Source organism: Centruroides sculpturatus, unplaced genomic scaffold, assembly GCF_000671375.1.
Source record: "Centruroides sculpturatus isolate CEXI.00-Female unplaced genomic scaffold, Cexi_2.0 scaffold164, whole genome shotgun sequence".
NCBI classification, from domain to species: domain Eukaryota; kingdom Metazoa; phylum Arthropoda; class Arachnida; order Scorpiones; family Buthidae; genus Centruroides; species Centruroides sculpturatus.
In genome coordinates, this window is record NW_019384679.1 from 797,762 (window position 1) to 816,615 (window position 18,854).

The 18,854-nt window shown below is 27.6% G+C and overlaps 1 protein-coding gene across 6 annotated transcripts in view; it reads right to left on the minus strand.

Annotated features, from left to right (window-relative positions):
• Nucleotides 1-104: 104 nt before the first annotated feature.
• LOC111626933 (ileal sodium/bile acid cotransporter-like) overlaps nt 105-18,854 on the minus strand; it is a 24,901-nt gene continuing 6,151 nt past the window's right edge. For 2 of the 6 annotated variants that reach the window (XM_023370463.1, XM_023370468.1), the window contains exons 2-6: nt 16,668-16,873; nt 12,928-13,132; nt 12,602-12,862; nt 7,924-8,050; nt 105-642 (exon numbers count right to left, since the gene is read on the minus strand). In XM_023370463.1, coding sequence (XP_023226231.1) covers nt 542-642; nt 7,924-8,050; nt 12,602-12,862; nt 12,928-13,132; nt 16,668-16,873 — 900 coding nt within the window. In that variant the 3' untranslated portion in view covers nt 105-541. Of the gene's footprint in view, nt 643-7,923; nt 8,051-12,601; nt 12,863-12,927; nt 13,133-16,667; nt 16,874-17,499; nt 18,451-18,854 lie in introns of those variants that run through there. The other 4 variants (XM_023370466.1, XM_023370467.1, XM_023370465.1 and 1 more) reach the window with 4 other exon arrangements.

The following is an 18,854-nucleotide window of genomic DNA, read 5'->3' on the forward strand; positions in this document are numbered from 1 at the left end:
TTTTTAATTTCGATAATTTACTTTTAACATAAAAGTCATATTTAAATTTAATTTTTTACTAATAAAAGTTTTTCGAATTAAGAATTATAGTTTTTAATTAAATATATATAGCCTATATATAATGTAGAATAATGTATAAATTATGTAAAAAGTGAGTTATGTTCAGTCCAAATATGTTAAATTACTATGTTCATATGTTATATGTAAACTAGTTTAGTGTTTAAATAATTTTTTGTAATTAAAATTTTATAGGATTTATTAATATTTTTGATTGTTACGCCGAGATTTTAATTTCAAAACAATTTTTGGAACTGTCGATAATGATGCTGATGTAATTAAATAGTTTTACTTATGTACAGTTTAATATAGAGGACAAGGTCAATACAAAAATCTTAGAAAAATATCTTAAAGTTATCATTTATACTTTTCATAATGCTTCTTTTTACGACTTATCGCAACTTTTATGCCGCTTTAAACTACTTAAAACGAAGTTAAAATATTTTATATATAAATGAAAGTCGCATCAGAATTTTTATGGAGGTCATTTCTGTACTTGATAACCTTCTAAAGTTTTATTTGTGGGGTCGTCGTGAGTAAATGCTTTATTATCATGCTCTTTCGCTGGCTGTTCTTTGGAGACATCTGAATCAAAGAAACAAATAAAAATTACATCTTTGTAAATTAAATAGAATATTATACCTTTTAATAATTAATAATACTTACAATCTATATATTTAATCAATTTATTTCTTAAAATCTTGTTTACGTTCAATTAATTATCAATTTTACATAGGGTGAAAGTTTATCAAACAAAAAAATTAATGTAAATATATTGATAATTGTATATTAGTTTTCATCTCTTAAATGATTCGTGTACAAAATAAATTAAATTAATAAACTGTTTTAAAGATATTAAAAGGCTCAGTAAAATATTCTAAGTATGTTTTCAGCAAGCTCAGACATCTGAGAAGCAGAACAGGCTTATTTTTTTAGGCACATGCCTGCGGTAGCAAAATGTAAAAGTACATATATTTTATGATTGTTTAGCTTTTATTTAAAAAAAAAATAGTTTACTATAAATATGGAAAACGATGTGCTCATACTTAATTAATGGCAGATTGGTTTTAGGCTTTGTTAGGTCAGACCAAAGTTGGGGACTACAGATTTGTGTTGTCTAGAATGAAAAATAGGTTAAGGCTGATTCTGCCGAGAATTCAAAATAAGTAATCGTAATGATACAACTAAGAACGTAAAAAAAACATTGAAAATAAAATACAATCCAAGCAAACAATCAGAAATTTAAAAGCTGAATGAAAATCTTTTGTTTATTCTTGATTAAAGTATTGTTTTCCAAAAAACAATAAAATAATACTTCAATTACAATTAAACGAAAGAACAACATTGGAATAAACCGAAAAGTACAGGAACTGAACAATAAATAATTAGAAAATCTATATGACAGACAAAGATAAATAAACTGCTCCAGATCAGATAATTATCAATGGATCTAATATTGACATTTAAAAGAAGGAGTTTTGATGATAATCGAGGCAACAGAACGTCGAAACAAAGAGATTACCTTCTCTAAACCAATGGATTTCTTATTGTTAAGATATGTCTGTATATAAAGATAAAACATATTTGTGTAAAAGATATTTGAACAATATCTATTGTCTACATTAGATTAACTCAATTGACAAAACAAGCTTTATTTCTCCACTTGCTTGTGAAGGAAAACTATTTGTTTACTTTATAAAGGACCGTAAAAGAAATGTTTTAGTTTGACTATTTTAAACGCTTAATCTTAATCCAATTAACAATTAAATGACATAATGGTTTGTAAATTTTGATACAATACTATCGATGATAAAGAATTTTGGAAAATGAATGTAGTTATTTGGAATAAAATTGAATCAGATAACTGTAGAAAGTTAATTGTCTATACATGATATGAAGTTTTTCGTAAGTAATTTGAATCGGTGTTTACATATATTTCTATTAGCCAAATTTTTTCCTGTACCAGAATCGTCTACAATAAATAAATATGAAAACGACTATACAATTTATTTTAGATACATTTTGCATAATTAATCTACTCAATCAATCAAATTTTCAAGGAATAAAAGATTCGTATTTTTATATGAAACTTTATACTTATTTTTAAAATAGATACGAAGTTTCTATCTGTTCTTTCTATCTTAAACAATCTGTTTAAACCTGATTGTGAAGCTGATTTTAGAATGCCTATTTTCAAATGATTATATTTTAAATATTCTTCAATACAACATATTTTATTAGTTAGTATTATAATAATAATAACATCCTGACAATTATTTTTAAAAATTATCATTATATAAGAATTTTCATTCTTGTATTGTAATTCGTCAATGATAACTTGATGTCGTTATCTGTTTTAACTTTTGATATCCAATAAAAGCAATAAATTTGTAAAAGAAAGGAACTCTTTTTTTTTATTTCTTCTTTCTTAGGAGGATCTTTATCTATGCCTATAAGAACGAGGAATGAGGCCCAACATATCTAGGTCAGTCTGCTTACGAAAACTTCTGAAAGGGTCCTAACACAAAGGGGATCCCTAAAGGGGTAATGTGACAAGATGGAGTATTTGACACAATTTCATAAACGTAAAAAGAAGAAAAAAAAATTAATACATTGAATTTTTCGTTGTGTAGTTTGGACATTCAATGACAGACAAAGTTTTTCCCTGATTTAAAGTGTTAATTATAAAAAAACAAATGTTCCTTAACTATCCCGTCTTTCCCCCAACTTTATTGAAATACATTTCATTGAATACTGTTCCGAAGTGCATTACACTTAACGTATTCTTTTAATTAATAAATGCACAATAAAATTACAAATTCAGTGAGTTTCAAAACAATTTAATATAACTGAGAAAAAACTTGACAACAGTTGACACCTGACAGGAAAAGCCTAATTCAACAAAACAATGCTTTATCGCTTGACAGATTTGATAACGACTTGTAACGAAGTCAGGTGTTTGTAACGTGTAAAGTCACTTGTAACATTGTGAGATATTTTGTTTATTTCTAAAGTAAATAAAATTTTCCAGAATCCCCAAAAGATGCATGTAAAAAACAAAAAAGTTCAAGTTGATAACATTTCCTGCAAATTCAGTTTTTTATTGTGCAAGTTAATTAATTGCATTGTGCTAATTCGCGCTATTTATCGAGGTAACGCTAATGACAGTTCTAATTTTTTAGATGCTACCAATTTTTAAAAAATTTTTATTATTGACTGCCCTAAATCATTCGTTTTTCTTCCGAATGATTGATTAAGAGAAAACATTTAGGTTTTAATAGATAATATTGTCTAATTTATATTTCCATATAACTTAATTTACATTATTCATAATTGTTCAATAAATTCTTTCAAAACTTTGAATGCGTTTAAACATTAGTTTGATATTGTAAAAGATTTTAAACAACGTAAAATACTTTATACAATTAATTTAAAAATAAATAAAAGATTATCGCTTCAATTGCGGGACTTCGTCGTCATTTACTCGATGAAAATATATAAGTATTTAATTATTTAAAACATTCGATAATTATGGAAATATTATATTTCATTTGCGTTAAATTAAGTTTTCAAGTATACACTTCATCTTAATAAAAAATAACACTGTTTTCTGATACCGAAATTAGTTTTGGGAGAAAGCGAATTGGTTTCTTTCAATAATTATTTTCAATGTTGTCTTTAAGAGATATCGACATAGAATCGCCCAATGAGGGCTTTACGCTAGATGATTCATTTGTTAGTTTGTAAAATATTGCAAGATAATCGATAACTTCTTGATAGACGAAACGAATTAACCTGTTTGTAGTCGATGAAATTATTTTCACACTTTCTCTCAACAGGTGAGAAGGGATAATTTAATCATTGTCAAGTGATAATGGCTTTTCACCACTCACCAACGGCTGGCCACATGAAGCCAGGCCGATGATGAGTGGCGAACACTATCAGTGTTCAGTGCATGGAGAAATCTATACTGTACTTACTAAATGGTCCAGTGATTTTATCCATTCGGCCATTGTCAGTGACGAATAAATTGGGCTAATGGGGTTGCAGTCCTAGGGAGTCAGCGCCGCCATTTCACAAATGTTTTTTTTTTTTTATTTTTCACTGACGAAATTGTCTTTTACAATTTTATTACATTGTAAATGAATTCACTTTTCAATCCTATTGCCAGAATTCTGTATAATTTATGCCAGTATTCTGATGTAAAAATAAAAATGCATTTTTTGTTTTAATTATGCAAATGCACGACTGATACTGTTAGCCAGGAAACTTAAATGCATTAGGACGGCCCTACAATAAAACAGAAATAAAATAAAACAAACATTCAATAAAATTAGGAAAGTACAAATGATGGTCGGGTAACAAAGGCCATAAAGATGTCAGTCTGCCGCTCTCTGGGTCCCGTCTCGAACATGTCGGACTCCGACCCTCACTACTTGCATGACTATAATTGTTATAATATAAAACTCTTAATGGCCCAGAGTTAGCCGGCCGAATGGCCAAGGCAGTTAAGTCGTCAACCTACACTCTGGGGGACAAGAGGTTGAATTCGAGCGAATCGAAAATCTGGGATGGATTTGATCCTGTTCCTCACCACTCGGCCGCCCATTGTGAGCCTGGCCGAACTCAGAGCGTGCTTGAAAAAAGCTTCTCTTAGTGTCATATAATAAATTTTATTAGGCCTAAATGCTTTAAAGAATTTATCAAGTAAGAGTCGGTGCAGACATTGCAGCTTCTGGCAGCTATTGTCAGGATCTGAAATCAAACTACAAGAAAAAAAAAATAGTAGTCTACTTTTTTATAAAGAGCTTTTGGCAACCAATTACCAGATAAATCAAAATGTAATATGATTGATATTAAAATAAATAACACAATTGTTTGAAGGATTTGCTTTTATATACGATTTAATTAAATATGCAATCTCCTATAAGAAATCTGAGATTGGATGTGTAATATGGAAACCTAGAACTTGACCTGAAGTCTCTTTTATCGAACTTTTTATGATATGGCATCAAAAAGTATGTTTATTTTACATAATACATTCTAAATGATGGTTATTAGAAACCTAGGATCACTATTACGCTCAAAAATAATTGCATCATAAATATATGAAAACTAAAAATATGTAAATATATGATATCAATTATGATATTAATTAATTAAAAGTAATCGAAGTTTTATAGCCTGTTAAAGGGAAAACAAATGGCAAAATATTAGTTTATTTCATAGAATTTAAAATATCTGAAACATTCGAAATTATAATATTTTGACAGAAATTTTAAATAAACAAGAAACTAAAATAGCAAGATAATCAATATTTGTACTAATTTGTTTATTTTACTGTAGACATAATTTTAGCTAATAATAATAAATTGTTATTAAACAACGACAGCAAATAAATTATAAATCAAGTTTTTCTAAAAAAATAAATTAAAATTAAATTAAATTAAGTGAACGCCTTAACAAATAATTATATTTAAGATTAACTATGTAAAACATCAATGACCTAAATATGATATAAAATGCACGAGAAGTTGGACAAGGCAATAAAGTAAATTAAATTTTAAAACGATAAATATATTTTCGCAATTAATAAAACATTTGTTAATTAAATGATAGGAAATGAACAGTTCAAAATTTATTAAGAAAACAATGAAAGTTAATTAAGTTTGTGAAAGGTAATTTCATTCATTGATTATGAATAAAGTCAATTAATGTAATTTTATTAAAAATTCTTAAAATTAACACTTTTTTTAAAGCATTAATGATTACAAAAAGTATCCATTTTACAAATACGTGAGCCGTTCACAGCCCGGCACACGTATTTGTAAAATTTAAGTGACTCGTACAACATGGAATTCATATAAAACGGAATTATCAACAGTGTTATAGGGGGGTCGACTGTAATGCATATTAGCACAAGAAAGGTAAAGTAATTCAAAATGCATTATCATATTTAAAGATTGAAATGGATTAACGTTTCATTTTTTCTTGCTACAAAGTATTTTCGTTTGTATTATTAATAATAAAAATAAAAATAGAAATAATATCTATATTAGTACTGTAATTTTATCGAATCGGAAAAGGAAAATCCAATTTCCCGTTTGTCATACAGTATTTGTTACCAATATGAAATATCCCGAAGGAAACGATTTTTACCTTATTATAGTAATAAAAAAAAATAGTTAATTATTCATATTGAATTTTATCTTAAAAACACGTGTCAGAATTTATTTTTTTCAATATTAAAAGATTAGTAAAAATATTTGTCCTTACCAAATGGCATTCACTTAATCCGAAATCCAAATACGATAATTTATATTTGTTCGGTAAACGATTCCTTTGCTGGCTTTTACTTATTATATGGATATCGGAATATAATTACGTTCTTAATCATTAAATATATAACTAGAAACTGCGAATATTCAACAGAAAATATTAAATAAACTGTGCGATTTAAATATAAAATAATAATTTTTTTTTTCTATATACTAGAAAATAATGGCTAAACATGCTTATAATTTTCCTAAAACGTTTCTCTTGTTAATAATATGAGCTTTTTTTCGTTGTATATTCTTTCTTGTATCATTACCCATAAAGCATTATGTAAAACAATCTGTATTTATTGGGCTGCAATTTGAAGAAAAATGTAGATGTATAAATTCCCACTGTCGTCCGTCTATTGTTTGTCCTTCTTTAATATCGAGATACATAAAAGTCGAGACCGAATATTGAAAGCTTAGGGCAGGCCATTAACTATATACGAACTTCCGGTTTGTACAAGAGTTATTTCAATTGAAATTTTTCCCCTGAAAGGAGTTAGATAGATGACCGGCACGACTTTATTGTTAACAGAAAAAGTATGATGTACAAGGGCAAGACACCACTAATTTGAAATGGAGAGTACAGTATATATTTTAAATTAAATAAATTAAAAATATGATTAAAAACTGCAACCCGGCATTGTGACGATGTCACAATAAATAATTGATTGTATTAATAAATATATATTTTTAAGAGGCACCTCTATATTTATAGAAACTTCTCGTACCCATCTACACACTTCATAAAAACTTACAAAGCTATAATTTTTTTAGGAATTTCATTTTGGATAGCAGGCCTACAGATTCAGTTTTTCAAAGAAGATTAAAATAAGATAGCACATACAACTAAATAAAATCAAATTTTGATGATATAATGACTATACTGTACTTAGAATCATAATGATAATTTACAATATTATAATGTTAATGTAGACAGAAAAGTTGTGAGTATGTACTGTAATTATTATGCTATATGCGGGATTATCTCAAAAAAGAAACAATGATGTTAATCATTTCTTCGTGTCTCCTAGAAAGAGAATCTGGCGCCCCACTCTGTTACTTAATTATATACAAAATATATATGTATTATATATTTTTTATATGTTTTAAAAATAATTAAAGTGAAAATGAGATGTTTCAAGATAAATTTCTGATAATTATAGGAACAAAACGGTATGTGGTTTAAATAAACAAATAAGAAGTGGTTCAATGCAATTCAATGCGTGACAATGTCTATCTACGCTTCTAACACAATAAAGTGGTATAAATTAAGACACTTGGCGGGTTTTCTCATCTTTATTTAGTTGAGAAAACCCGCCAAGTGTCTTAATTTATATCACTTTATTTTGTTAGAAGCATAAACAAATTGTAAAGCACGGTTTCATATCATCAAAATGTCTATCTACATTCGTCAAAAAATCATTTTGATAAAAAATTATTGTATATCATTTATTAAATATTTTATGTAATTGTTTGGAAATGTGTTTTTATTTTGCAATTTTCCACTTAAATATTAAGAAAAAACCAGTAAAATCTCTCTTACCTGTTACATCGATCTTTCTTTCATTAAATACTTTGATGTATACTTTATATAAAATTGCAATCACCACGCAAATGGCCGACATGGAAAATGCGTACAGCCAAGGAAATAATAATACGCTTCTTTGTATCTGAAAAAAATAATATTAAATAATTTACAATATTGTTTATAGAGTTTAACTTCCGATTATTTGCGACTTAATTATTAATCAATCAGAATCATACGCACGATTCAGACTTTATCACATTTGAAAATAATCATCTGGAAACTTTATTTCTCGAAATAGGCCTATTTTCACAGAATGAATGCAATGTAACATGAAATATGATATTTTAAAATAATTTATTTTCTTAGTTAATTTTAAAAGTATTCTGAATCGTTTATATTCCGTACGGTTCTTTACAAAAAGAATAATTAGAAAAAAATATATATATACTATATAATACAGCTTTTTACAGATCATGTATAACTTGATTCGTGTTAACTATATATTCCAAAAGTATTAATATTTGACAGTGTACATGGACTTTATGAAAACTCTGTACAGTCGACCCCCCTATAACACTGTTGATAATTCCGTTTTATATGAATTCCATGTTGTACGAGTCACTTAGATTTTACAAATACGTTCACAGCCCGGCACACGTATTTGTAAAATCTAAGTGACTCGTACAACATGGAATTCATATAAAACGGAATTATCAACAGTGTTATAGGGGGTCGACTGTATGTCATTTTTAATTAGATTTACTGTGTTATTATCGTAAGGATAAGAATATAGTAAATCTAAATCAGTTTATTATAAAATGAATTTATAATAAACTGAATCATATGATGATGAGATTCCGTAAACATTTATCGGGGTTCCACAACCGGAGTTCCAAAATATTTAACAAAATCGGGGTTTCACTATATTTAAAAAGAGTCTGTTAATGTTTAGAATTTTAGTAGATGTGAAATAAAATTGATTAAGTCTTTTCTTTTAACATAAATTTAGTGTTTTGAAATTTTCTTAACCTTTCCCTAAACTCTGTATAATAAGCTTATGATTTTTAAATTGAAATTTAACAAAATTATCGAAAAAAGTTAATTTTTAAAAGATTTTAACAAAGTAGAGCACCGTGGATATAAAACCAAGATTAGTTATTAAGTAATTTTGTATCAATAATAGGTTCCATATAATTATAGTCTATGTATAGTATAATTACAGAATCTTAAACTAAAAGCACAAAAAGCAATCAAATCAGAGAATAGACTTAATTCATATTCTGAATTATCTAAGCCAAATTACGGCTGCTATTCAACCCACAAAAACAATGAAGAATATGCATAATATTAAAAAAATTTAGATATTGTTATCACCATTTTAAACAATATCTAATATCGTAAAGCGTATATCTTAAAATAATTAGGAAATTCTGTTAATCGTTATAGATTTAACAAATTGTGAAATCGTTATACTGTAGATTACATTGAAAATAACTTTGTGAATGATTATTTTCATACAGTTGTCTAAGTACTGAATTACTGTTTATCACTAAAAGGAAAAAAAGTTCATTTATCATGGACTCAAGTAACGTCAAACGCGATAAGATTAACAAATGCTTAATAATTCAATTTAGAATTTTTTAAAGCAGTTATCTTCAAAGTAATATCAATTGTTTTTATATCTATATAAAACTCTGTTTCTCCACTACAAAATGAGAAAGAGATTTTAAATAAATAAAGATTAAGAAAGAATTAAGTAAATAGAGTGTTATCAATCTTACAGTGGGTTTGGGATACTTTTGATAGCTGTCTGCAAATAGCATAAAACTAGTAAACACAATCGTATATGTTATAATTCTAGCTCCTGTCATTTTTGATCAGGCAGAAAAGAAACCATCGATAATTTTTCTCTTTGGAATGAAATTGATAATTGTATATACAGAAATAGCAATTCGCAGCTTTTGATATTTCGCATGTTATTTTTGAGTTTATTAATTCTACTTCCGTGGCGATTCAGAAAGCTCTTTGTGATCATTTGAAGATCCTGCATGACAATTGACGTGCCACAATCACTGCAAATGGCAGGTGCATTTACAACCTAATTGTCATTTCTTTATCAGCGGTGAAAACTCGTTGTCTCTTAGTTCTTTTACGATTTAAAACTTTATAATGATTATGTAGTGTCCTATAGGAGATATTATATTTTTTAGCAGCTTTGTTTAATGATAAGTTGTGGTAAATGACTTTTTCAAACGCTATTTCGAGACTTCGTCTGAAAAATTTCTATACTTCCTTATTCCCAGCTTATAAGTTCGGGCCAATTCCACAAATTTCGGCACAGTACCAGAAACAAAAATTAGATTGCCAGAAAAACTAAACCGACAACACGTACTAACAAAAATATCAAACAAAAATTATAGGTACTTAAAACTTTATTTAATATTCAATAATTCATTAAACAATGTTATCAATCTCGTCTCATTTTATAAGCATGGCTACAGCAAGCTTACAACAAGCTTAGTACTGTATTGCTATAAATTTGGGTATTAATAGCTAGGAATACAAGAGTTTAATGAAAAATGAACCTAGCAGCGAGAAGAAATTAATTCTTGCTCCACGATTTTCCCACTCACGAATGTCATAAAAACGAGGACATTTTCAGGAGAGGATAAAAAAATATTCTGACGTCAATTTTCCACGTACAGTACAGTACACTTGCAGCTCACTGCTGCACCACACGGATGTCGATGATTACTCATAGCGTGAAATTTAAACAAAAAAAGAGGCTTGTGTTATCAAAGTCACTCCTTGAAATTATAATTATTCATTTCATAATATAAATAAATGAATAAATTATGAATAATCATAAATAAATAAAAAACAAAATAGAAGTAAATAATAGTGAAATCACGTTTAATTTCTATGTATATAGCCATAATGTATATTCATGCTTTTATATTACAAATCATCAAGTTATTAATTACAATAAAACTTTATTTAATCTGGCATCTACGGGATCTGAATAATGCCGGTATCACGAGTTTAAGTATACAGGTGTTTAAAGTGTCCGGTTAACTTTTTTAAAATTCTAAACCGTAAATAGGATTAAAAAAGTTAATATTTTACGGTAAATATTTACAGTGTATAACATTGCTGTTCTAGAAAGAGCAATGATATCAATGCTGAATTATTTTTTTTAAATTTTTAGTAAATGCGAATGAAGAAAATTTTTTCATATTTCTGATGGTGGATCAAGCAATTGGAGGTCTCGAGTGCAACCGAGTTTTGAGACCCCCTAGTACTAAGTACTGCTATCAAATCACCTTATTACGCAATAAAAACTACTAATCAATCAATCGTTTCCTTAAAAATAAATCTCTAAATGTCTAGATGAAAATTGAAGGCATATCTGTGCCCGGAGGTTCGCAGAATGTATCTCATTTTGAAGCTGCTAACTTTTGGAGACCCTAAGAACGACTTCTTGCGCCTATGCGATGATCCGCCACTGCATTTTTCAGGGTTTTATTTCCAAAACGTGTTAAATCCAATTTTAAGTTATTATTATATTTTAAATACAATAATGCCCCAATTTATGTGGCATTTTTTGATATTATAAGCCTATGTCTCAATGAAGACACTAAGTGAGAAAGCTATTTTTGAATTTACTTAACATTAACTTTAAACTTAATTCATATTTTGAATTATCTAAGCCAAATTACGGCTGCTATTCAACCCACAAAAACAATGAAGAATATGCATAATATTAAAAAAATTTAGATATTGTTATCACCATTTTAAACAATATCTAATATCGTAAAGCGTATATCTTAAAATAATTAGGAAATTCTGTTAATCGTTATAGATTTAACAAATTGTGAAATNTGGCATTTTTTGATATTATAAGCCTATGTCTCAATGAAGACACTAAGTGAGAAAGCTATTTTTGAATTTACTTAACATTAACTTTTTTAAAAATGATACTACGTGTTTATACATTCGATTCAAAGTTTTAAGAGATCAAAATCTTAACAAATAACCCTCGTAATAATGAACATTTAAAAGATAATCGTAACGATAATTGTAAAATTTAGGAATAATGTTATATTTTGTATCACAGAACTCTAGGTCTAACTTATGACACAAAATTATAAAAATTATCAGACGTTTTGCAGAATTCCATAAATTATAAGCTATCTGAACGCTGAAAACATTGCTGTACATTTTTGTACTAAGGCATATGACTGTACGCTTCCAATTTGTTTACCCACGCTTTTTAATAAGCTGAAGATGTTATAGTGCACAACTACACAGTGTTAAGATTTATTGAAAGACCTGCGAAAATACTATTGAATCTATTAGTGCATAAAATCAAAATTCATAATAATTCATGTGTATCCATGACGCATATCGTATTTCCGCCAGAGGTCTTTAGCGCATCACATGTCCAAACAAATACAGATTAGCGAAACATTAGAATGCCTAATTATTTTGACAATTCCAAATTACCGGCCACTTTTCAGAAGACGTCAGATTAATGAATTTATGATTTCTATGGTAATTTTTCTTCATTACAATTGTTTCATTTTATAATACTATACTTGAGATCATTATAAATGAATTTATTTTTCTTTAATTTTCAGCTTCTTCGAGTTCTTTATAAATATAAGCTTGAAAATTATTAGATTTACGATACCTGAAACGGAAACGATAGTGAAATCACAGTTAACGATGTACCAACATTCTGCACACTCGATTCAATAGCTATAGTTCTTCTGGCAGCTGGTTTTTGATGAAATAACCATGACGATGTGTATCCCAATATAAAGCCGAAAATAGGTAGCAACACTACAGATAAATAAAGAAGCCAAGGAACATCATCGAAAATATTAGGAAAGATGAATACCTCCATAGTCTGGCAGATAACAATTATGGCAATACCCGCGTAAGAACCGATCTGAAAAATAAAACACATTAAAAATTTTTTAGTTGAATTATTACAAAATTTGAAATCTTTATTACTTTTGTTAAATGAGCTGCCAATTTAGGAAATTTCCAATGTACCAGCAGACCTAATGCTACGGGTGATGTCACCGAAATCAAAGAAATTGCCATTTTAGCATATGGGATAATGATATTTCTGGTTGTCAGGTTTTTACCATACATCCAGACGTTCAGTGGCATCATGCCCAGTGCCAAAAGCGTAGAACAAGCCGTCATGGTAATGCTAAAATATATAAATAAATAAATAAATTCAAAGAAACATAAGAAATAATTTACACAATAGTATAAAAAATGTATAGTAATTAGGAATGAATTGACGCTAAATATTTATTCTCAAATTTTTCTGTAACGTGACTCACATATAAATGTTATTCAATTTATGAAAAAAAGCTTATTTAAATTTTATAATTGATTATTAACAAATAAAAATATAAGCATGTATACTAAAGGCTATTTAATTTATGTTTTCATATGCTACAGTTAACTCATATTCAATTTTATAACGAATAGATATATTTATTTCATATCACGCTTAGGAAAATAGAAGGATAAAAATAAACTATAACAATAAAAACTTTATTGTGTAATTATTTTTTATTACTCAATTTATTACTGAAATAATAAAAGTCTTCAACTGATATAAAATGTTTATTAAAAATAGTAATAAAATACGAGTGCATTAAACTTTATCTTAATTATCCATGTTATATTTCTATCGTAATTTCAGATATTTTAGGATTTTTTAAATTGTCTATTTTTTTAATTATATAAAAAGTTAAATTAATATAAATAGTTAAAAATTGTATAATATTAAATTTTTAAATTTCAATTTTATCATATTCTAATTTAATGATCTGTCTATCATTTAAATATTTTTTAAAAAATAGTATCATAATAACTTTTAAAAATTTTCGTGTATTAATTTAATTATTAATTATATATATATTAATATAGCAAATTAACTAATAATATATAGCTAATTATTAATTAAATATTAAATTTACACAGCATTTTACGAATTAATTACAAAATATTGATAAAAATTGGAGCTTCAATATCAATCGCTATCATAATTTAACTTATTTCTAAAAATAATCAGACTATTTCAATTAGTTATATAGAATTTTAATTCAATTTTTAAAAGTTTTAGCATTATTTTATAAGAAAATAAGAACTTGTATTTTATTTGTAATACTTGAGAGCATCGTAAATATCATTTATAGTTTTCCTCTTTTGTTTTGCTTATTAGGAACAAATTATCCGGAATATGGTAGGCAATACTGATGAAGGATAAGAAATAATAGTAAAGATTTGAAAAGATGTATTCAAATCTTTACTATAAAATTCAATTAAAAAATTATATATTGGCGTATAATATACTTCTCTTCTCAATATCGTGAAAACTGAGCATTCCGGAAATTTTTTCTGATATACTGGACGATGAATTCCAACACTATTCCGGGTAAATCGAAAAGGTTAATCGTTTTACTCGGGTGAAATTAGTGAATGGTATTGTTTATCAAATAACTCAAGTGTGAAGTCAACGATAGAACGAGCGATCCTTCGGTGATATTAAACTTTGTAAACGAACTCATTATCAACCAAAATCATTACTTCCATTTACTCAATAACTAGGTGAATGCAATCTTTGACTTTCAATAACAGTCATTGAATGATAAAAAAAACAATAACCCATAATAATTTTTTTTTTCTTTTTTATAATTTCATTTTTGGAATTATGGTTTGATCAAGGTAATACCTGTTTCTAAATAGAAGAAAAGCATTTGAATTTTGCATAGTACATTTAATTATTTTTCCATTAACATCTAAGTGTATTAGAGTTGTATGAGGAAATACTAAACTTATCAAATCTTTGATAAATACTCATAGATGGATGAATTGTAACTTTCAAACTGAAAAGTAAAACCCTTAAATTTTTTGATAATGTCTTAAATTAATTTTTGACATTTTAAAGGCTAAATTTATTTTAAGATCATACAGTTTAATATTTTGACTTGTTATACGGTATATTAATTAATTTTAATCGCGAAGTTACAACAATTCACAAAGAACAAATTTGTAATAAATGTTTTCTATTCTCTTTTGATTTATTTAAAAATTTATAATTTTTTAATTATTCTCTTCAAATTTTAATTTATATATTCAATTAATTATAAATATATTTCAATGTTTATTAAATATCAGAAAATCCTTTTAACATAAAATCATTGTAAATTTGGTAGGATTTCTATATTACGATTCTAAACATTGATTCTTTATGTCTTCAATTCTATTCTATTTTAATTTTTTTGTTTGTTTTTCATGATTGTGTGAATTCTAAAGCAGTTTTTTAAAGAATTAAATATAATTAATTTATTAATATTTATATTTTTTTTCAATATCGTTTGGTGGCATTTAACTTTACTGTATACTGTATACATAAAAAGCACAAGTAAATAACCTAATAAAAGTTGTAAAATTTATATGAATTTTCATAAAATTCATTGCCACTTAAAACCGATATTTTTATCTTTTCAAAGCCAGAATTGCAGTCCTTTGTCCTGCAGTCTTGTCCTGCAGTCTCGTTCGGTCTTAACTTAAACAAATCTAGCAACAAGTTGCGTAATTTCCAGACAAAAAATGTTAAATAATTTAATAAAATCTCATAATAGATGGTGTCACACACAGTGACACCATCTGTTATGAGATTTTATTTAAAACTTTATTATTATTAATTATTATATAACGGCAAAACACTTAATTTTTTTTCATAAAACTCATCTCTCCGATAAATTTTTTAAAAAATTATAAATGCTAATAACGAGTAAATCAAGTCCGACCTCCCTCGAGATATGACATACGATTCCCCCTCTATCTCTCTACATCCTTAATCTTTAACCACCAGAATTTAATAGCATCAATCCTCCTAGAATACAAAACTCCCTGGAAAATTTTAGAAATTTTCGACAAAACGCACAAGAGTTATTGAGCTTCAAAGTGGGTGAACGAAATCCTGCCCCTTCTTTATAAGATTATTCGGATAATGATTTTCAATATTATAAATTAATAAAAAAAATTTAATATTACATAGGATAAATAGTAAAGACGATGTTATTTTATAGTTATAGAAAACTACACACACGTCCATTCATATAGAAAAAACCCCCAACCTTTCTTTTGCATTTCTCAACGTTTCAAAGTTCCCTGATTCAAAATATGTAAAAATATTATTTAGTAAAAATATTATTAATTTTTTGACCGATTGCCATACTTTCCCTATGTTATACAAGTATATAATTGCCGGGAAAGTAATAGCCATAGCCTAATCGTTACGTAAATATCTCTCAAGGAGATAGGATGATAGATATTTATCAGCACGGTCATTCAGCTAATTCAAACTGTTTATATTTATAGATGAACTATATACATCATCCTTTTCTGCCGAAGAGGATTCACGATTATAAAGCACGCCAAAAAAAAAAAAAAAAAATTGTATTCAATGTAACTCTAAATCTGTGTTTCAATTATTAGAAAAACAATTTATTTTTTCGCACAGAAAATTAATTAAAATAACGCAATAAACATTAATTAAAGAAAATTTATATCTTATTATCAAAAAATCTGACGAATTTCGGCATTAGATTCAATTAGAATTAGTAATAGCGATTGATATTTAGGCTTTAACTATAAATGAATATTCGTGACTAGTTCGAAAAAAGCGATGATGCGAATCTAATACTTAAAAATTAGAAACGAACCTGAGGGAGATGTCACCATCACAAAAGTAGGTAAAAATACTAGATGTTACTCCTCCGGGGGAACATGCCAATAATAGCATACCTGTACCATGAAGAGCGTTTAGACCAAAAGCTTGAATGAGTCCAAAAGCCGATAAAGGTAACAGCACAAACTGACTAACCATTCCAATGACAACACCTATTGGACGTCGAATATGCTGCCATATCTAAAATATTTAAAAAAACATTAAAGTTTAATCTTAAGAAAATAAATAAGAGAAGTAATTTGGTGTTAACGAAGCGTAAAATTGTTTTATTAGTTTCGTTAGTTTATCAAATAATATTTATTATTAAATAACTAAATTTTATAAACCCGAACTGAATATTAAAAGTTTAGAAAGTTTACGATGTACTGTACATTTATTAGCTCATCTGTTGCTGAAATTACTAATCATAAGATTATTCGGATAATGATTTCAATATTATAAATTAATAAAAAAATTTTAATATTACATAGGATAAATAGTAAAGACGATGTTATTTTATAGTTATAGAAATTGAAGCGTGATTTCATTTATGTATTGTACTGTATAATATATATTAGAAAGTATTAATTAATTATAATTACAAACAATAACTTGTAATTTTCTATACGAAGCGTTATTAATAAATTAGCATCCTAATATCGGTAATAAATAATAGACAAACACGAAAAATAATTAAATAATAAATGTAATAAATAAGCGATGTTCGGATACTTTGAATGACACAACTCTTATGAAGATTTGAAATCTTAAAAATTTACGTAAATATAAAAAATGCACGGACACTTACAATTTCCTTAAATGCTTACCTGAGAAAATTTGCATAATATTTTTTGTTATAATGTATAAACGAAAAGTAATATTTTCTGATTTATCTTGCAGCATTTGCCAAAACACTTGGCAAATTTCTCGGTTAGAGTCTCTAAAATAAATGATTTTTAAACTCTTTCCACCATTAAGAATGTTTTTTGGTGTCCGCCACGTGTTCGACCAGAAGACGAAATGCGAGGCACATATTCAGATTAATCCGTTCGTAAAAGTTTCTGAAGCGACTCGACTTCTAACGCAGATATCATGGACAATTTTAAAACTTTAGTACAATTTCTGAATGGACGTTTAACTTTACCATCTCGGAAAAAAAAATAAAAAAAATAAACTATTGCAAAAATACTTAAAGAAATATTTAAACAGCACCCACTACATGTACCTAATAACTTACATCTGGACAGAAATATTCAGTTCTCAGTCTTACCTGGACTTCACTTCATCAGAGATTTTTTAATCGTATTGAATATGGCAAAGAAGTTAAATGAATCTCATACTATTAAGTGTTTTAACCGATATTTTTTACGACTGGGAAGTGGCCGGATGGTCGAGCGGTTAAAGATGGTAGGTAACCTTTTGCTCTGTGAAACCAAGGGCCTCGAATCCGGTTAGTTAATTTGTATACGGCAATGCAACACATGGGCGATGCCACTTGGGAGGTCATGGAAAATTGCCCCTGTTTAGGTGTTACTAACGTAAAGAAACCCGGAAAACTCCAGGTGGCCAACTCACTGGCGAGGCGCGAACCTACAACCAACTACCAGTGTTCAGTGATTTTGTCTATTCAGCCATTGGTGGGAGGATCGATGGGTAGAAAAACTCCGGGAATTTTTTGGTTCGTTCATCTGAATACGTCGGACACCCGCTCCTTACCAACCGGTCGCTCCACTGAGAATTACGCCAAACCCATAAAGGACTTGCTAAAAAAAGTCCAAATTTTGTGAACAATCGTCCTTCATCCCATTACATTAATTTCAGGATCCTTCCGTCCATACAAGACAATCCTCGTTTCTTCAAATTTATCGCTGCAGGCTATACCATAAAAACGTCAATAGCATAACAAACTTACTTCGCCACGATTATAATAAGCTGAAATCATAGTGTAGAAAATTATTATATAATTAACCGTTTTCTATTTCAATTATTCACTTTGTATTTCATTATTTTTGTACTGTACATTGTTTTTATGGGAATTGGTCACTAATTGTTAAATGGGGCGACAGTTTTTGTCCTGTCGTAAATACATAAATAAATTACTCAAATAAAATAAATTTTACATAGATATGCATAATAATGAAAAGAGTAAATGCAAATATAAGAATAAAAGTGTTTTTTTTAA